The sequence below is a fragment of the Brassica napus genome, chromosome C4 (genome assembly GCF_020379485.1).
Source record: "Brassica napus cultivar Da-Ae chromosome C4, Da-Ae, whole genome shotgun sequence".
Classification (NCBI taxonomy): Eukaryota; Viridiplantae; Streptophyta; class Magnoliopsida; order Brassicales; family Brassicaceae; genus Brassica; species Brassica napus.
In genome coordinates this window covers 21658162-21680383 of record NC_063447.1, presented here as the reverse complement: position 1 = coordinate 21680383, position 22222 = coordinate 21658162, and the positions used below count along the sequence as shown (strand labels likewise).

The following is a 22222-nucleotide window of genomic DNA, read 5'->3' as shown; positions in this document are numbered from 1 at the left end:
CTTGTGTTTTGATTAAATCTTCATTGTCTTTATCTGTTCCAAGTTTCTTGTATTAATTTTGAAGTGAGAAATGTCTTGTGTTTTGATTTGAAAAACAGTTGGAGCGTGGGAGACAGTAAATGAGAAGACACATAAAGAAGACAAAGGTCTTGCAGGGAGCAGTAAGATACAGAGGTCACACATAGACGTCAAACCATCTATCTTTAAGTTCAGAGGTAAGTAGAGACAATCATTTAATGAGTGTTAGAAATTGTTTAGGTTGGAATTAAATGGTCTTTAGGAGTAGATACATTGATGGGCATTGTGAACGTTAGAATTAAGGGGGGGTTATTGGGCAAAGAATTTTAGAGGAGTTATTAAATTTTGAGATTCCTTTGTTATTGGTTTGTGAATTTTTAAAATCTAAATAGAATCCATTGTTATTGGGGTGATGATTTTTAAATTCCACTCAAAATCATTTGTTATTGGAAAAGTTTAGTTTTCATTGATTTTAAGATTCTATTAAAATCTGTTGTTATTGGGATGTAAATTTTCTTTGTTTTTATTCATAGTATTCAACTTTGAGAATATCATCTATACCCATAAGATTTTTGAAGTCAATGTAATAAAATACACTCACATACAAAAACTCAAATTGAAGAATGAAATAATATACAAATCACAACTTTAACATAATACAATTCACAACTTAAAAAAATAGAAAAAAATATAAAAAATTTAAAATAAAAATTGTAAAAATAGTTTTAAAAAGCACTTTCAAATTTAAAAAAAAAACATTTCAAAATAATAATTCAATTTTTTTTTACAAAAATTCAAATTTAAAACATATATTTCGAAATTATATAAAAAATATTTTTTATTTTTTATTATTTATATATCTATAAAGTAAGAAGTAGAAATTAAATTTTTTTGTCATTTTATTTCTTGAAATCTTTTTTGTGACAAAAACTTTTTTAAAAGTTGTTTAAGAATTGCCTTAATTGAAATGATTTTCTTTCCTTTTTTTTCTACCACCATTAAGTTTTTACTTTAAAAGTTAATAACAATCAATAGAATTCTATACACAAGTAATGAAAATCTATGTAAAAGTATTTGATAAAATTTGTTAAATCTAGTTAACTTGTAAAATCCTGTCAACTATTAAAATCATCAAATTCCACAGAAATTCATGTTCCAATAACCCCCCCCCCCCCCCTAAATGTATTTTTAAGGTGTTATGGTTGATTTATAATTAGGTAGATACATTGATTGGCCTTGTTTACGTTAGAATTAAATGGACTTTTGAGGTGTTTTGGTTGTTTTATAATTAGGTAGATAAATTGATGGGCATTTACAGATAACAAATCCCATACTCTCATTAAGTTTTCTTTAATAACCGACCAACTATCCCTTTCTCAATTCACATTTCTTTCATCTCTGTGGAATTCATATATCTTCTCTCATCAGAAGAAGCTCTCTTTCTCCTTTTTTAATTTCTTCTCCTTCGCTATGGATCCATTTAGTGAACCTTATGGCTTTCAAAATCTCCTAAACAGTCAACAACCAAATCCCTCCTTCTCCTATGTCATTCGTGAACCAAGTATTCAAGTCTCTGCGTCGGATGCGCGTGCATTTGGTACTGGATGCCCTGAAGATGCAAATGAAGATGAAGTCATCTCGTCTGACCGTAAAGAAAGGTGGAAATGGTCACCAACTGAAGACAAGATGCTCATTTCTGCTTGGTTAAACATGTCCAAAGATCCTGTCGTGGGAAATGAGCAGAAAGCAATGGCGTTTTGGAAACGCATTGCTGCTTATTTTGGTTCAAGTCCACAGCTTGGCGGTTACGAAAAGAGAGACACAACTTCCTGTAAATCGAGGTGGGGGAAGATTAATGAGGGCGTGTGCAAGTTTGTTGGTTGCTATGATGCTGCAACCAAACAAAAATCGAGTGGCCAGAGTGAGGATGATGTTTTAAAGATGGCTCATGACATTTTCTTCAATGATCATAAGAGCAAATTCACACTTGAGCATGCATGGTTGGAGTTGAGGCATGATCAAAAGTGGTGTGGAGGTCTGACGAGTAATGTGAACTCTAAGAGAAGAAAGCTTGATGATCAATCACCACAGTCATCAACGTCAGTGTCATGGAGCCTTGGAGGAGATGAAGGCATGGCACGGCCGGCTGGTGTCAAAGCTGCGAAGGGCAAAAGTAAACCGGCTGTGAGCAATGGTAAGACTTCTGAAGCAGAAGGGAAGCTGTGTGTTGACTTTCAGAACATGTGGGAGATCAAGCAAAAGGATTTTGAATTGAAAGAGAAGCTTAACAAGCACAAATTGCTTGACTCCCTAATTACCAAGACAGAGCCATTAACTGAACCAGAGATTGCTTTGAAACACAAGCTCATTAATGATATGTTGGTTGCTTAGTTTGAGTTTATGGATCTTTACCTTCTCTTATTTTATGTATGAGTTTCAGTTAATGCTTTTGGTCAAGTCTGTATTTGTTTCTCTGGAGTATGTATTATGTATAATATTAGCTATTGCAATTTATAATATTGGTATCTTTTTTATTTTGTTTTTCTTATCCTAGATAGAATTGACTTATGCTATTTCAATGTATAATATTGTATACATACTCGCTTTTTGTTGTTGCAGGACTTGGCGTGGGAGACAGATACAAACATTGGCTTATAGTATGTTTCAGTTACTCAATACATTTTCACTAACTGGAGCCTTGTTAGGATTGTAACTGATGGTTAGGATTGTAACTGATGGTTAGGATAGTAACTAAACGTTTTGAGAATTGTGACAGAAACAAACAACAAAAGAAAAAGAAGAAGACAGTGGCATGTGACAGAAACAAACACCAAAAGAAAAAGAAAGCTTGCAGTGCCATGTGACAGAAACAAACACCAAAAGAAAAAGAAAGCTTGCAGTGGCATGTGACACAAACAAACACCAAAAGAAAAAGAAGGAGGCAGAGCATGTGACGCCCAAGTGCCATACGTTTCCTCTTCTTCCTTTATAAACCATAGATTCATGTTTTGTAAATCATATTGTCCTACTTTGTTTCTCTTTACAAAGAGTAGATTCATGCTTTGTAACTTCTCAAAACATCATTCTCAAACGTATTCTCATGTATTCATGCTTTCTCACGTATTCATGCTTTTCACGTTTAACGCTTTCTCAAACGTTTGTAACTTATCAAACGTATTTCTCACGTATTCATGCTTTGTAACTTCTCAAAACATCATTCTCAAACAACTTCTCTCTTATCAATTTCTCTCTTACCATTTCTCTCTAATCATTTCTCTCTTACCATTTATCTTTTATAATTTCTCTTCAAAATGGCTTCTTTTTCTTCTCATGATCTTGATGACATGATGGATGAAGCATTTGATCAACTTTTCGAGCAACAATTCGAAAAACTTTCCATCCACTACCAAGAACGTCAAAATGCATCAAAGTCCAAAAAAAAAAGAGAGCCTACATTGAAAGACAACGAGAATAAGGACACATGCAGTTATGGAACGATTATTTTAGTGAAGATGCAACGTATCCTTCTCACATGTTCCGACGCCGTTTTAGAATGAACAAGCCCTTTTTCATGCGTATTGTTGATCGACTCTCCGCTGAAATCCCATACTTTCAACAAAGAAGAGATGCTACTAGAAGGTTCAGCCACTCTCCATTACAAAAGGCAACGACAGCAATTCGTATGATGGCATATGGTTGCCCAGCTGATGTCGTCGACGAATACCTCCGACTTGGTGAGACCACGGCGCTTTTATGCTTGGAACATTTTGTTCAAGGAATCATAAATTTATTTGGAGAAGAGTATCTAAGAAGACCCACGCCAGAAGATCTTCAACGACTACTCGATATTGGCGAGATACGCGGATTTCCCGGGATGGTAGGAAGCATCGATTGTGTGCATTGGGAGTGGAAGAATTGTCCGACCGCATGGAAAGGTCAATATACACGTGGATCAGGAAAGCCAACAATTATTTTAGAGGTTGTAGCTTCAGCAGATCTTTTGATATGGCACGCGTTTTTCGGACCTCCAGGTACATTAAACGATATCAATGTTCTTGATCGATCACCAGTTTTTGATGATATATTACAAGGTCGAGCTCCAAAGGTTAATTACATTGTCAACGGACACGAGTACCATTTGGCTTACTATCTCACAAATGGTATTTATCCAAAATGGGCTACTTTTGTCCAATCTATTCCACTTCCGCAAGGTCCAAAGCATCCTTATTCACTACACAACAAGAAGCTGTACGTAAAGATGTCGAGCGTGCTTTTGGGGTCTTGCAAGCTCGATTTGCCATAGTCAAAAATCCAGCTCTTTTGTGGGATAAAATAAAAATTGAAAAGATAATGAGAGCATGTATCATTCTGCATAATATGATAGTAGAAGACGAACGAGATGGGTACACTCAGTTCGATGTATCAGCCTTCGCACAACCGGAATCAAACCGAAGTTCACAAGTGGATTTCGCGTTTTCAACAGATATGCCTTCAAATCTCGGGAATGTGATGAATATGATGAACATTTGGAATCAAATACGTGATAACAAAATATATCAACAATTGAAAGCTGATTTGGTTGAGAATATCTGGCAAAAATTGGGAACAAATCAAGATTACAACTAATCGGCTTTATCTCGTTTACGATTTGTATTTGTATTTTTAATATGCTTTTATGTAATTTTTATTAAAATTTTTATGTATACTTTTATTTTAAATCATTCTACTTAAAAAAAAAAAATTGAAGGACCGCATAGGGGTTCTCCCATTGGAGTAGGCAAAAATTATCTCAACTAACTAAGGTCCTAAACTTGCCAAATCACATTATATATTCTTAATTTAATCATTAGGACTTCTAATGGGTCCTAATGGATGGAGATGGTCTTACGCCACACTTAGAAGACATCAGTTCAACCTTGAGAGTCTTGAAGAAAGATTGCAGAGGATGGAACAATGAAAGAAAAATGGCGTAGAGGGGATGAAGCTATGAGAGACTTCACTGGTACATGGTTCAACAAACGCAAAGAAGAGATGGATACTTGTTTTCCAACAAGTCCCAGTGCTCAAAATTACTAGCCCAATCACCTCCAAAGTCAAGCTAAATGACTATAACAAAGCGCTCAGTGGGAGGCAACCCACTATTAGGTAATATTTATTTAATTTTTATTGATATACTATTTATGTTGGTTTTTAATTATTGCAAGTCAAAAAAATAAAAACACAAAAAGAGATCCGAGTAGACGATTGCCGTAAGTATCGACCGACGAGAAGCTGTCAACATCGATCAGCATTGTCTAACCTACCGCGACCGATATCAACATCCCTACATCGGTCGACATCCATTCCGGTCTGGTATATCGTTCTAACTTGTTACATTGAATCCTTATGATTTAGTTCTCACCATAACTCCGACTGAATTTACACTGGGGACAGTGTAGTTTAAGTCTGCGGGGAGGTTTACTGATAGTAATTTATTTATGAGTCTTATTAAAACATTTTTCCAAAAAAAAAGGGGTCTTAAGTCAAGAAAGAGATAATGAACAAATAGATTTTTGCTTGTTATCTAACCGCTCTTTAGCACCGTTCTAGATTTACACTACAAGAAAATACAAGTATAGCGATGGCCAAAATCCTCGTTATTTCCTCGTAAAAGAAGGGTTACGAGGAAATGGCGATGAAAGGCGTTTCGTCGTAATATGTTTGTCGTAAGAGAAGATTCATCGCCATTTCCTCGTTCATTAGCGAGGTTATATTTTCCTCGTAAAGAAGAATTAAGGTTTCGTCGTAAAGACCACGTGGGGTTTCCACGTAATGCGGTCGTTGCGTTTCGTCGTAAGTAACTCGAAAAGGATTCGTCGTAAAAGACCCGCAAAAACCTCTAAATGTATTCGTCGTAATAAAAACGTAAATAACACGAAAGTAATTCGTCGTAATAGAATCGTAAAGTATACGAAAACGAATCCACGTAAAATCCTCGTTAATAGTTCCTCGAGATTTTGTCGTTAATTTTCCTCGTTAATACATCGGGAATTAGCTACGAAATTACTTTGTTTTCTATTTACTGAATTTATAAATAAAAATAAAATAAAAATTATATTTATTTAATTTATTAATAAAATTTTAATTGAAATTAAATCGAATAGAAAATTTTTTTTGGTCGAATCAAAATGAAATTATATAATATATAAATAAGTTTTTAATTTTAAAATACAATAACAAAAAAAAAAACTAATGCTGCATTGCCGCGTCGTAGAATTCCTCGCTCCTTCTCGAGAGATCTGCCTCGTTGACTTGCACGGATGCCTCGCCTGGAATGGGGTTTTGTTGTTTCATGGTCCTGAACATGGCCTCCCATTCCGGATTTGTGGCCGCTATGACGTCCAAGAAGTTCTCGAGACCACTCATATGAGCTGTGAACGACGTTTTTGTCGAGGCCAACTCGTTTTGTGTCGACGACAGCTGATGTTGTGTCGTCTCCAACACGTCGCGCAGCTCAGAGACTTCATCATCCCGTCTCTGGCCATAAGAGGAAGTCGCTCTCGGAACATCGTTGACGGAACCAATCCCCAACACACGTCCCTTTTTCCTAGGAGCGACCTTAAAAAACAATAAAATATATTTTAAATTTTAAATTTTAAAGTAAAATGGAATTAATAAAAAATTTATATAAAATTTACCTCCTCGTAAATTCTATCCACTTCTATTGTGGATAAGACGACGGGTGATCCATCGGCGGACTCCTGCGCCAGCTGGGTCTCACGCTCGTCAATACGAGCTGCCACATCGTTGTAGATCTTCTCAGACTTCTCATCTACAAATTCGCCCGCCTTGTTCTTGTGGGTCCGATCGAAAAGTTCCATAAGAGTCGGTAAACGTCCCAACTCCTTGGCCTAAAAACAGTTAAGAAAGTTTTTATTATATATATATATATATATATTTAAAATTAAAAAGTTAAATATTTAAATTACGTACCATTTCCAAACGGACGCGGGCGTGTGGCTTTTGGCCCGTACTATGTTGCATCGCCCTGTGGCCGTGCTCATCTACCGAGTTACGGGAGGCGGAGCAAGACTGGGCGACTCTCATGGCATCAGGATCCCTCCAATAACGGATGAGGCCATCCCACACGTCCGTGGTGATGGTTACGGGTTTGCCCCGCTCATAGCCCTTCACGATCCAGTCACCCTTCCAGTTGGAGACCGTGTCCAACAAACGTTTCTTCGCCTTGTCGATAAACTCTTTCCGCACCTTCTCATTGACCCCCATGGACCAATTAAATTTTTACTGCAAAAAAAAAAAAATATTAATAATTAGTTTAGAAAAATAAAATTTTAAAAAATATAAATTAGGAATAAATTGTAAAAACTTACAGCGTAAATCTTGAACCACGTCCTTCTGATGTAGATCGGAGTGGATTTCCAGTTGGGATGTTGCATGGAGAAGTAACCTTTAATCGTCTCGGTTACTTCTGTTGCAAGGCAGTTATCAACCCCAAACCTGGAAAAAAAAACAAATTTAAAGTTTTAAATATTTATTAAAGTCACAAATGAATTTTAAAAAATTAATGTAACATACATACCAGAGAGTTCCGTCAGGTCGGTCGGGGTCTATGATCGGTAAGCCTTCTCTGCCTGGCAAACCGAGAATGTCCTCAACAGTGTACTGAGAGTAAGGACAACTCGGTGGCACCATCAAATCAGCATGAACCTGATTGGCGGGCATCTGAGGAGGCACATGAGGAGCTGGCATCGGAGGAGGAGCTATCGGAGGAGGCACATGAGGAACTGATGGCGATGCCGTAGAAGAAGGCGAGACTCTCTGAGAAGATTGAGTCTCGGGGACGGTCTCCTGCTGACCCGAAGAACCGGGAGCTGAAGAAGAACCGGGAAGTGAAGGCGGGTCTAACCGACTACCCGGTTGACCGAACATCTGCGAGTAGTGAGCAGTACGCTGGTGCTTGCGAATAGTCTGCAAAATTTAAATTTCTAAATTAAAATCAAGAGTAAAAAAAAAAATTATGAACAGTATTAACTACGTAATTAATAAAATTACGAAACCTAAATTTTCTAAACTAATTTCCTAAACTAAATTCCCTAAACTAACCACCTAATCTAAATTCCCTAAACTACTTAGAGAGGAATGAGAGACTTACCATGGCGAGAGGAAATAGAGAGGCTGTAGAGAGGAAATAGAGAGGAAATGAAGAGGGCTGCGGTTTCGCCTATATATAGGATTAGGTTTCGTCGAAGATTCGTCGCAAAATGACGAGGAAAGACAGAGGCCCGTCTTTCGTTTCGTCGCAAGGCCCACGCAAATTAACGAGGAAATACAGAGGCCCGTGTTTTTTTTGTGAGGAAATACAGAGGCCCGTGTTTTTTTTGCGAGGAAATACAGAGGCCCGTGTTTTATTTTACGTCGTTCTTGCGACGATTTTTGTTTTTATCATCGACATTACGTGCAAATAGCGAGGCTTTTTTTGCTAACCCCTAAAATCTTAAACCCCAAACCTCAAACCCTATCTTTCTTATCTCCAAACCTCAAACCCTATCTTTCTTATATTTCTAACCCTTTAACTTCAATATATATATTTTTTTGAATTTGAAAGGTTTAATACGTTAAAAACTATTTTACAAATTTTGAATTTGACATATCACACAACAAATCAAACACACTCTACAAATCAAATATGAAAGGTTTAAAAACAAAAAAAAAAGAGAAGAAGATATTTGAATACAAATGATGTAGATTTATGTGGGCTACACTTACGTATCTCGTCATATGTGTTTCCAATATCTTTCTTCTCTTTTTTTTTTAAGTTTATATAAAATAGAAAATAATTTTTTTTTAGTTTATATGAAGTAGGATGGGGAGTTTTAGGGTTTGCACATTTGGGGTTTAGGGATTTGGGTTTCATTTTAGTTTAGGGTTTATATTTACCGACGAATTAACGACGAAAAGTAAAATAAAAAAGCGGACCTCGCTCATTCCACGTAAGTTCACGAGGCTCTTACGACGTTTTGATCTTACGTGGAATAAGCGAGGTCCGCTTTTTTAATTATAAAGCGTCTCTTATTCCACGTAAGTTCACGAGGCTATTACGACGTTTTGATCTTACGTGGAATAAGCGAGGTCCGCTTTTTTAATTATAAAGCGTCTCTTATTCCACGTAAGTTCACGAGGCTATTACGACGTTTACTGTTACCGTGGAATATGCGAGGTAATGTATTATAAATCGTCGTAAAATTCCCGTGAGGTAACGTGGAAAGTACGACGACTGTCTCTAAACCCCTAAAACGAAACCCCAAACCCCAAACCACATCTTCTTTATCTTCTACTTCATATATCAAACACTTCTATCCTTTAACCTCAAGCAATTCATTCTAATCCAAACCGAAAATTATAAAAACACAATTCCTTTACTTATAATTAATGTCGATATCTTATTTATAAATAAACTCCCATTATCTTTAATTATATATAATAAATCAAACTCATACAAATATCAAATACATTAATCGGATTCATCGACATTCTCGTCATCACTTGAAACATCATCATTTTCATGAAACTCGTCTTCAACAGCTTCCTCCGTGGGATCTTCGGTAAGATCTTCATACTCGTGATTATGCGGATCAATGAGAAGGATGTCATCAATTTTTTGTTCAGGTTCATGAACTTCATTTATTTGTTCTTCTTGCAATGGTGGTTCTTCTCCTATGATGATTCGTCCTCGAGGTGTAACTTTGATCACGGCTAACCAATTTATACCCGACTCTCTCATCCGAGGGTATGGAAGGAAGCTAACTTGGTCTGCTTGTGAAGCTAAGATGAAGGGCTCGAATTTGTTGTACCTCCGGCCACCGTTGACATCTACTACACCGAATTTGTTCAACCGAACACCTCTATTGACGACGGGGTCGAACCATTCACACTTGAAGAGGACGCATTTTAGCTTCAATATCCCTGGGAATTCGACTTCAATAATCTCCGTCAAGATTCCGTAGAAATCTGTTTCTCCTTTCACACAAATTCCATAGTTACTGGTTGCCCGCTGTTTACCATACTCATATGTGTGAAAAGTATAGCCTCGTGTGAAATACATCTGTGATGTGGTGACCTTTACAAGTGGAGATTGAATTACTTCGTGTAACCACTTAGGATAATCTGCATCGTCGTCATAATCAACCTATTTAAAAATAAAAAGAACGTTGAAATACAAATCATTCATGTATGAAAATTTTAAAAGTATTTGATTAATACCTGATTCTTCAACCACTTAACAAAGTGTTGATCTTTTCTTTTGTCTACGTCACTTGTGGATATACCAGGAAATGTTTCTTCGACTTGTGAAACAAACATGCTGTAAAATCACATTTTACATGAATTAATCTCTCTCAATTATATAATGTATACTCAATTTAAGTTACCTTTCAAAATAACGCATCAATGGATCCTCGCAATTGAGTAGAATATAGGTGTGTGCACTATGAGCGTCTTCTTCACTCGACCACCAAACCTGTTTTGATTTCCCACCAAGTCGTCCAATCTGGCTAAAGATTTCTGGAACACCAACAACTGCATATGTGGGCGCAACGCCACCATCATCATATCTTCTTGGAGCTCTTCTTCGGGTACGTACTTTTGACGCAAAGTAGTACGATGTGAAGTGAGAAACTTCTTCTGTCAAACTTCCAGCAATTATAGAACCTTCAACTTTGGCGAGGTTCTTTGCTTTTCCCTTCAAATATTTCATGGCTCGCTCGTACTGATACATCCATCCGTAATGTACCGGTCCACGAAGCAATGCCTCATATGGGAGGTGGATAGCTAGATGCTCCATCACGTCAAAAAAGCCTGGAGGAAATATCTTCTCCAAGTTGCACAATAAGATAGGAATGTTCTCCTGAAGCTGTTCTACGACTTCTTCTTTAAGAGTGCGTGTGCTCAAATCCCTGAAAAATGCTCCAATGCCTATTCCAAAAACAATTAAACACATTGTTAGTCAAATACTATTATTGTAAACTAAACCAATTTAATATTATTGTCCTATTGTAAACTACCTGCAAGTGCTTCATGTACGTTTGTTGGAAGTAGCTCCGCAAATGCAAATGGCAGAAGTCGTTGCATAAAGACATGACAATCATGACTCTTCATCCCGGAGAACTTTTGACCCTTTTCAACACATCTTGAAAGATTTGAAACATACCCATCAGGGAACTTCACTTCTGATGCCACCCAATTGAACAAAACCGACTTTTTTTCTGAAGACAATCTAAAAATTGGAACGGGAACTTGGCCATTGCTTTTTATATGTAACTCACTTCTTGAGCAAATATCCGGCAAGTCCAACCTCGATTTTATGTTGTCTTTTGTCTTCCCTGGGACATTCAATATTGTATTCATGATGTTCTCAAAGAAATTCTTCTCTATATGCATCACATCAAGGTTGTGGCGCAGAAGAAGATCCTTCCAATATGGTAACTCCCAAAATATACTCTTCTTGTGCCAGTTGTGATGAACACCGTAAGAATCAGGCATATTACGAGGGACATGCCAATTACCACCCCAGCGAACTGTTTCGTTAGCTCCGTGATAGTCGATTTGCGCTTCAATTTGTTCTCCAGTTAGATATGGAGGAGGAGTGTCTCTCACAACCTTTTTGTGCCTAAACAAATTCTTGTTTCTTCGGTACGGATGGCCAACTGGAAGAAATCGACGGTGACAATCGAACCAACTTGTCTTTCTACCATTCTTCAGTTGAAATGCATCTGTCGTTCCATTACAATATGGACAAGCTAATCTCCCATGTGTAGTCCATCCAGACAACATCCCATAGGCAGGAAAGTCACTTATGGTCCACAAAAGCATAGCTCGCATCGTAAAATTCTTCTTCGTTGAGCAGTCATACGTCCTCACCCCTGTTGACCACAAATCCTTCAACTCTTTTATCAGTGGTTGTAGGAAAACATCAAGTGACCTTTTTGGATGCTTCGGACCGGGTATTAATATGGTCAAGAATAAAAACTCCCGTTGCATGCACATCTCCGGTGGCAGGTTGTATGGCGTAAGAAAGACTGGCCACAATGAATATTGTCTCCCTGACATTCCAAATGGACTAAATCCATCTGTGCATAATCCGAGGTACACATTCCGGCTATTGCTAGCGAAATTCGGATGTACTTTGTTAAAATGTTTCCAGGCTCTTGCATCTGATGGATGAGTCATCTCACCATCCGTCTGAGTATGCTCGGCATGCCACCTCATCTTTCCAGCAGTCTGCTCCGATTGGTACAATCTTTTCAATCTATCTGTAATTGGTAGGTACCACATCCTTTGGTACGGTACCCTATTACGTCCCCTTCCTTGCGGCTTGAATCGTGGTTTCTTGCAGAATCGACATTCTTCCAACTTCTCATCATCTCCCCAGTAGATCATGCAGTTGTCGATGCAAACATCTATCATCTCCGAAGGCAACCCAAGACTATAAACCAGTTTCTGAATCTCATAATAAGAATCAGCAGACTCATTGTCTTCCGGCAAATACTCTTTAAATAAATCTGCCCATTCGTTCATGCAACTTTCAGGTAGATTGTGATCAGTTTTAATATTCATCATTCTAGCAGCCAATGACAATTTAGAGAGACCTTCTCTACAACCACTGTAAAGTGGTTGATTTGCCGCATCTAACATTTCATAAAACTTTTTTGAATCTATGTTAGGTTCTTCATCTTCATCATCATGAGCTACGAATGCATCAGTTACCATATCATGAACCCTATCATAATCTACCATCGGCTGATCCTCCTGATGGTAACTATGTGCATTATGCAATTGATGATCAACCGGTTCTTCTTGAAAGTTGCTATTACTACTACTAGCTTCATTCTGATCATAACTATAACCTTCTCCATGTTGAAACCAGATATAATAATTTGGCGTGAAACCTCTATTTACTAAATGCTTCCAAACATTTTCACGATTTGCCAACTTTGAATTGTTACATTTCCTACAAGGACAGAATATTTTACCGCTTTCTTGGGCGAGCGGTGTAGAATCTGCTTGATGCATAAAACGCTCCAACCCAGCAAGATATTCTTTCGTCACTCTCCCGTTAGCATCTCTATGCATATACATCCACCTCCGCAACTCGAAAATATTTCCCAAGCCCGACATTATTTTCACGTTTATTTTTCTTGTTGGTGTGCTTAAAATTATGTTCAAACCTCCATATTTATAGAAAATTTTCGAATCTGGTAGTTGAATTTTGCTAGGAATTTACGACGAAATATTAGGTTGGTTGCAAAAAAAACGTGTTAAGTTGGTGGATTTCTCGTTCTTTCCTCGTAAGTTATTTCCTCGTAAAAATCATGCTAATCTTACGACGAATTTGCGACGAAACACATTTTTCTCGGAATAACCACGTCAACTTACGACGATTTTACGAGGAATCGCTTTACTCGGTATTTTACAAGGCCGTTACGAGGAAACTTTATTTCCTTGTAATTTCATCGTTAAGTCAACGTAATTTCACGAGGATTAGTTTTCCTCATTAAATTTCCTTGCTAAAACTGTGTTTTCTTGTAGTGTTACTGATTGCAGATAGTACTACAGATACTAAAGAGGATCAACTTGTCAACTATTCACACTTGCTGAGATTGTTTGAAGGAACCAAAGCTGACCTCCAACACTAAACTTGACACAACTGCTTGTCTTGGGGATTGGTATGCATGGGATCGGATTCTTCAAAAAAGTCTGGAAGGTAAAGCCTTGTGTAGATAGATTAATCACCATTTCTCTCTCTATTTTTGAAATATAGATAATTAAAAAAAGTAATAATAATAATTTTTTATGTATATCTATTAGAGATATATTAGGAAGGAATTCGAACAGGACTTGGTGGCTACAACCATTAAGGCTTGCTTCATAAGAATTCTATAGGTAAAGGATTAGAACAGGACTTGATGGCTACAACCATTAAGGTTTGCTTCACAAATAATCCTAGGATATAGGTCAAAAAGAAGTGGACAGGACTTGGTGGCAACCACCATTAAGGCTTGATTCATGGAAGCCTGTCCAATCTTGGTCAATGATCTTGCTAAATAAGCAGATTTTGACTAAGAGAGAAAATTAGTAGAGAGAGAGGATAGGAACTAATGTTTACCTGCAGGTCCAGATACTTGTTTGAAATTCCTTGCATCCTGTGATCGATACCCCCAAGGTAAAGCATACACTTTTATTTTATGCTAAGAAATGAGGTTGGTAGAGGGGAATGTCAGACAAGATTTGCTAAGTTGTTGGCTAGATGAATTTGGTTGCTAAACTAGGATATGGTATAATGTGCTTTTGTGATTAGGACTTCTTAGATGTGGATTGCAATATTGCAGAGGTTGTGATTCTAAGTTTTAAATCATGTGAGTCCCTGCTGTTCTAAAACCTCTTTCAGAGAGACTACCTGTTTGTTTTGCTTGAGGACAAGCAAAAGGGTATGTCTGAGGGAGTTGATAGACCATGGATTTGACCCATTTTCATCCATGGCTTATAGGTGTTTTTACTAATAATTATTATATTATAGAGTCTATTAATTATATTTATAAGATCATGAGTGATTTGGAGATAAGTGATGATTTTGGAGCATTTTGGAGATATTTGGAACAAGCACCCGAGATGACCATCGAGCTCGACCATCGGTCGATATTGGAGAGGAATAATCGATCGATGTTCATATCTTGATATCGATCGATCGACAGCGGAGCGCGCAGAAATCCCGTTTGGTCACAGCCAACTTGAAGCCCAAGTCTTCACCAATTTACAAGATTACCCCTGACGAGTTTAACCTAATTATATAAGCATTGCCACCATGTTAGAGGCAGATAGTGCTTTTCTTGTTTTATTATTTTCACAGCAAGGTTTTCTAGGATTTTGATAGATTGGAGAGAAGATCCAAAGTTATAATTTGTGATTGGAACTCCATTAATATCTATTTACTATTCTAATGAAGTTTTCTTACCTAATTGCTGTTATGAATTGCTTAGCCATGTCTGAGTAGTTCCATTGTTAGATTTTAGGGTTTAAATAGGTTAGGAGGGATTAGCCCCAACTATAGATTGCTGAGTTGTGGTAATTGTCATTAGGATTGTTCATTAATGCATGTCTCTAGATTAGCTACCTAGAACTTTCCCTAGGATTGATAGATAAAAGCGAGAACTTCATTCTCTTCCTGAAAACATTTTAACTGAGCTAAGTTTCTTGCTATGAGTAAGGTGAGAGCTCATCTAGTGAGCTTAGTAAGCTATCATTCAACCCGCGCATAAAGCTTAACTAGAAGCGCGTCGATCGATATCATTATTGAATAATCGATCGACGGAGTAAAAGGCGTATCGATCGATATCCCTATAGGATCATCGATCGACACTTTCTATTGGTCGACATACGATAGTTGAGATCATTAGATATAGTTAATAGACAAGTCTAAACAAGCGAAAGCTGATAGACTTGTTGACTAAGTAGTTGAGCTTTACATTATCATGCATGCAACTCATTAGGCATCTGTAGGATTATAATCCCGAGTTTCCTGAATAAAAACCCTAAGTCTAACTATTTTCTTTTTAAGCCCAAAACCTCAACCAATCAATTGAACAAACATTTGTCAATATAAAACTGCAATTTACATTTAAATCTCTAAAACCATCTAGCTTAACAAATCATATTAGATTTCCTAGGTTCCCTAGCTCCCTGTGAATTCGATCCCTAAGTACTGCAACTCGACCTTTTATTTGAGAGAGTATAAATTACTCCTTAGGGTAATTTGAGTGGTATCAAGCAGAAGAGGAATCAATAAATCATTTATTTTTGAATGTCCCCCGGTTGTCCAGGTATGGGCTCTCTCAAAAATCCCATCGAAAATCTAGCTTGTTTTACTACTAAATCAATTTTTCCAAATATGGATCATTTGTTTTGCAGGTTTCACCGCAAGTGGATAATTATCAATTTGCATATATTTTATGTACCAGAAAAGGACGAAACAACATGGTTTTCACCAACATCGATACCAACCCTAGAGATACTCTCCAATTGGCAGAAACTATATCAACACTTTGGATTGAGGCACACACATCACTAACACAACGGGTCACCCAAACTAGAGAGGTGGAGTCAGAAACTTTACATCACATACCGGGGCCATGGTTTTTACAGATGGGTCGTGGAATGATTAGGACAATTACTCGTGAAAAGGTTGGTATAGTACATCGGAAGGCTTTTATGGGCTGATGGGTGCAAGGAACATGAGAGCCCGCCTTTCACCCCATCATTCGGAATTAGAAGCCTCGTCTGGGCAATGAAAAGCATGAGGAACTTAAGACAGTTTCCTCGACTAGTGAAGATGGTTTCGTAACCAGAAGAATAGATTGCCTTTGATACTTATTTGGAAGATATTCAGCTTCTCAAGGAGAATTTCAATCACTCAGAGTTCACACATGTACCCTGGATGCAGAATTGAAGGACAGACAGTCTGGCACGAAAGGAAACAACCGTATTTCGTCAATTAACAGAGTTACCAATTTGGTCAGCAGAATCTTATTTTTTGAGTTTGTCTATGTTGATAAGAAAAAAAAGACATCACTTGTTAAGTTTTACTAAATCTTATCTTCATGTGAGAACAAAGAATCAGATTACTACTTTTCTTAACCCCAAACTTGATTCTTCGCTGATTCTTGATCTCCTTCTCCTCCCCAAACTCGTCCACTCTTACACGTTAAAGATACCTTGATAATTGACTATGGACTATTGCTTTCTTTGTTTTAAATTTGTTTCTATGGCATTTTCAGCCAAACATCTAATCCCAAATTAGAAGAGACACATACTTTTCTTTTTACTCTGTAAAAAAATGGAAAGCAAAGAGCAAGAACTTCAATCCCCACTCAGTATGTGCGAACGATTCTATGATTTATTGGTGAAGTTATTAGCCACGCAGGCTTTTAAGAAAGTAACTCTTGGCTATCCATTAATACTTGGTGCAATCGAACGACCGGAGAAAAATTCTGATATTGGCTCTAACATCATCTGTGGTGTTGAAAACATCATGAAGAAAAATGAAATGTTATCACTCAACGGAGAACAACTAGAGTTACGTCAACCAAAAGAAAAGGCTCCAAAAAAAATTGTAAGTATAAAGGAAGAAGTCGATGAGATACGAATAAGTTCAAGGAGAATTAAGAAGAAGACATCCAAAGGAAGTTTTGAATCCTTCCAGCATGAGGTTATGTCTCTAAAACCATTGAAATCAATTCTGAGGAAGGATTCAGAAGGGAAAAACAACATATGACCACATATTACTGGATTTGTAGTACGAAATATCTGTTAACGTAACGTAGAAATAAATATGAGTCGTGAGTATGACTGATATGTAAAAGAAAGTACCGGGAATGACACTGTGTATTATAATATATTTATAGTCATACACTATGCCTTTTTATAGAGAAACCAGCAGCAATAACTTTTAAACAATTTTACAAATAAATGTATAAACATATGAGTTATTCTTGGGTTCACTCCCTATGGTAGGTTCACCAACCAATAAGATTTCATTATTTCAAATTCGATATCTTTTAAAAAAGGAAATAAAATATTATTAAATTATATTATGTTTAAAAAAAAAAAAAATAGTAGTTACTGAAAAACAATTAAAAAAAAAATATTTTTAACGTCGTCACCGAAACACTAAACCCTAAATCCTAATCCCTAAACCCTAAATCCTAATCCCTAAACCCTAAATCTTAAACCCTAAACCCTTGGGTAAACCCTAAACCCTTGGGTAAATCTTAAATCATTGGGTAAACTCTAAACCCTTGGGTAAACCCTAAAGCCTTGGATAAATCATAAACTCTAAATAAAAACACTAAACCCTAATACTCTAAACCCTAAACCCTTGAGTGTTTTAGTGTTTAGTGATTTTGATTTAGAGTTTAAGATTTATCCTAGAATTTAGGGTTTACCCAAGGGTTTAGGGTTTAGGATTTAGGGTTTAGGAATTAGGATTTAGGGTTTAATGTTTTGCTGACGACGTTAAAAATATTTTTTTTTTGTAATTACTACTATTTTTTTTTTACCTTTTAATTTTAAAAAGATAATATAATTTGAAAATATTTTGTTTACTTTTTTAAAAGATAACGAATATGAAATAACCCAATCCTATTGGTTGGTGAATTTAGAGGTTAACCCAAAAATAAGTATAAACATAGCTAGTTCGCAGTTAAGATATTCAATGCAAAAATTATACAGTATAATATGCCTTGAAGATAAAATTATCATTTCTCCTTCTTTCTCTTTTCCAGACACGTTTTTTTTCTTCATTTTTTTAATTATATAGAGCTTCTTTCACCTTTTTATTAAATCTAAATTTGACATCTTCAAGATGAAAACATGAATTCGATGATGAGTTATTTGAAACACATTTATTATAAGATATTCGATTGATTGCAAGGAGAATAACAAGTAAATTAGCTTAGGGCCGCTTTTCTTATATATATGGGTCCTCTCTCTCTATCTCTATCTCTATCTCTCTATCTCTATCTCTCTCTCTCTCTCTCTCTCTCTCTCTCTCTCTCTCTCCTCTCTCTCTCTCTCTCCCCCTCCCTCCCTCCCTCCCTCCCTCCGAATTCACTACAAACGTTTGCATTTGACCAAAAAAAAAACGTTTGCATTTTTATGATATTTTCTTCGAATTCATTAATATTTCCTCTTTGAACTCGATCACCCTGAGAGGTTTGAGTCATCAAAATTGGCCAGATATCAGCGAGAAAGGAGGTACAAGGAGTCTGGAGATCTCTAGTCGTGAATTTAAGAGTTGGCTAGGTTTTCCTATTAGTCAGAAGAATCAAAATCCAACATCTCAGCGTTGGATTCCAAGAAGGACATCATTAGCCAGCAACTGAATCCTTATAAATCATCAATATAAAAACTAATATGAGATATAGAAATTAAAATTTAATGCAACTGAACAATTTAATGAACATACATTGATTTGGTAACCATGAATTACACAATGCTTATGGTTTGAAAACAATAGGTTTAAACATGGGCGTACTTTTGTGGTTAGATTCTCAGGGATAGATTTTAGATTTAAATTTTTTTTTTGTTTTATTGATAGATTTACATATCAGTGTTGAGTAGTTTATATTTAACATATGTAATAATTAATTGCGACTTTTTGGTTATCAAATAAATATTTAGGGTTTGGGGCCTGTGGTTTAGTGTATAGTAGATAATTACGAAGATGACAGCCTAAATTTAAATTATGCTTATAATCTTTGGGATTATAAAAGTGAATATTTAAATATATTGAACATTAAAACTTACCTACTAAAACCAGATTCTTTATTTGAATAAATAGATGGCCTTAGGTAACTATTGACGTATTTCTATATTCAATTCCGGTTTCAGCCATGGACAATTATTCATAACGTAACATATGATTACACATGTTGAACAATACATAACTTAAGTCAATCACATAATATTTGAAATCCAGCCCAAAATATTTCACTATATGTTGGGGTCAAAATCGGTCACGACAGAATCAATGTCGAAAAGTTCTCAAGAAAAACGTTTCTCAGTGAAAAAGAAAGATTAAATTCAAAAGAAGAGAAAAGTGGGAAAACTAAGTCGAGTTTCATATCAACTCCGAAAAGGATTCACACGTTAAGTCTTCGAGAAAGGTTACTCCAGGCCCCGGACAAATGGATCCCAAACAACGAAACAACCATAAACCTTTATGGACCGAACGCACCGTCCAACTCGCCAACCGGGCGAGTTGGACCGAATGCACCGTCCAACTCGCCCGTTCAACGAGTTAGATCGAACGAGCAGTCCAACTCGCACATTCGGCGAGTTGTAACAACTAGCCTACCTTCATCCCATCATTGTAGCTCCCTCCTTCGAGATCGGATCGAACCTGGTCTTGTTTCATCTCGATTGGGGTTACCGTTGGAACTTTACGATTTAAAAACTGCAAGAACTCGTTCTCACGTATGAAGTTTGAATTGATCGTATAAAACGGCAACGATTAACTAAACACCTCGAACTGCCTCCACTATACGAGAAATTCGAACTTTCTTCGGAATCGACGCCGTTTCGAAAGCTCTCTTTCGATAAATCGTAAAAACGCTTGCGGAAAACGGCCCGAAAGGGTCCATAACGCGGCTAGAAGCCCACTCACGATTTTATACGAAATCGATCACAATCGTTATGACGGTTTATCTTTTATTCTACAGGAGAAGATAAATGTCAAGTTCGGAGGATAAATGTGAAGTTTCCAATGATAAACACGAAGATCGAAGGAAAAATGGAATATTTCCGCGAAGCGATAAACTCGACCGAGGGCAGAAAGGGAAAGAGCAAACCGCCTCTAGGAGGAGTATATAATGACGTCGAGGTTGAAGACGCAAAGGAGAATTCTTTTTACTCTTAGAACTCTCTGCACTTAGAAACTGTTGGCATTATTCTCTACATGTTCTGTTTCTATGACTAGCACTCGATTACTAGACGAACTAGCACAGGCGGTTCGATCTCTTGTTCTACTCTTTCAATCGAACTACGTTCGGCTTGATCCTCGAAAGGGGTACATGCAGTCTTACATAAGGTTCAGTCTGATATCAATCAAAACCTTTTTCGTCTTCTGTTATCGAGCTGCGAGTCAATTAGGTTTAAGTTTTTAGGTTGCAAAAACTAAGTAATTCGCTGACAGCTCTTGCGACCGAAGCTTTTATAATCTCTTGTAACGATCGCAACGCTCTTACGCGGATTCGAAATAAGATCTACCTTTTTCTATGAGTTCATTTTGTTACCTTTTGTATTTTCCGCGTTTGTTTGGTCACTTGTCGTTAGCTCTCGCAGAGAATCCGCGATCCCAGGGAAAGTTAGGATTTCTTTACTTTCCTCCAATTACGGAAATCGACGGTGTGAATTTCGGTTCCCACAGTTTGGCGCTAGAAGGAGGGGGGGGGGTACGGATTACTCTAACTCATAGCCGCAAAACGCTTGATCAAAACGATGTCTGGAAATACGAAAGAAAAAATCTTCACAACAACGCTGGTAAAACAACTCCAGCAGCCATTGCGCCTATGGCAAACGCTTACGCAAACGCCACAGTTCTTGAGTAAATCGAAAACCTAGTCCCGACTTTTCGCCACAGGAAGAGCAACGAAACGAGGTCGCATTTTCTATCTCTAAACATAAAGGGAAACGATAAATTTTATCAAACCCCGTAAGATTTTGCCCATTACCGAGCTAAAGAAGTCTCAACGCGTAAGGGTTTTACCGAAAGAAGTTTTCCGAAATTTTTTGGAAAAATAAAACTTGCTCTCCCCAAAACCGCAGAAAATCCTATATTAATCGCATAAAAAGGAAGCACAGCAAAATGGACACATAACTCACCGCTATACTTCTTCCGAATATCTTTCGGAAAACCCTAGTTTACTCACGGAAAAAGGAAGCACAACAAATCGGTTACACAATCCCCCACGGCTGTACTTCCAAATAACTTACGGAGAAACAAAGTTGATTTCTATAGAATCACTCGAAACCTAAAACGGCTCACGAAGACTAAACAAAGCAAAACGGGGGATCGTATCCCCACCGCTAAAACGTTCCCTGAAACCTAAGATTTCGTAAGAATTCAAGTATCACTTCTACAGTAACAAATTCCGCGAGTTGTCGATGTTTTTCACCTAAATCATACTTCGGAAAAAAACTACTCGAAACTTCCACGGATCAATCCCATTGATAAGAGAACAACTTCTGATTAAGTTTGGTCTCAATAATTAACCTCGTCACGGGTCTCGTACAGCAAAAACTTGAAAACATCTCTATGGAACAAATCTCGTAAAAATTATGCTCGACAACATCGTGGGAAATAACCTTCACAAAATTAAGCTCAAAAATATTTTACAAAACAACTTTCGTAAAATTAAAATCGATAACATTTAACGAAGCATCTTTCGTAAAATTAAACTCGACATTATTTTACGAGACATTATCCGTAGATGTAAACATGGTTGTATTTTAATATATTATTTTCGAAGAATAAGTTTGACAACGTTTACGAAACGACTCTCGTAAATAAAAATCAAACCTAATCGACAACCTTCGAAAATCTAACAACGATCGTAGAAAAAGAATCTCGGATAAGGAGAGAGATGGAGCGAAA

General features: G+C 36.9%; 2 protein-coding genes across 2 annotated transcripts; both read left to right on the top strand.

Moving 5' to 3' along the window:
* The first annotated feature begins 1488 nt into the window (after positions 1–1488).
* Positions 1489–2409, top strand: LOC106393437 (glutathione S-transferase T3-like). Its single transcript, XM_013834136.2, has one exon. It carries the CDS (start codon positions 1489–1491, stop codon positions 2407–2409), a length of 921 nt encoding a protein of 306 aa, XP_013689590.2.
* Positions 2410–15690: 13281 nt separating this feature from the next.
* Positions 15691–17591, top strand: LOC125586408. Its single transcript, XM_048756508.1, has one exon. It carries the CDS (start codon positions 16904–16906, stop codon positions 17339–17341), a length of 438 nt encoding a protein of 145 aa, XP_048612465.1. The 5' UTR covers positions 15691–16903; the 3' UTR covers positions 17342–17591.
* Positions 17592–22222: the final 4631 nt, after the last annotated feature.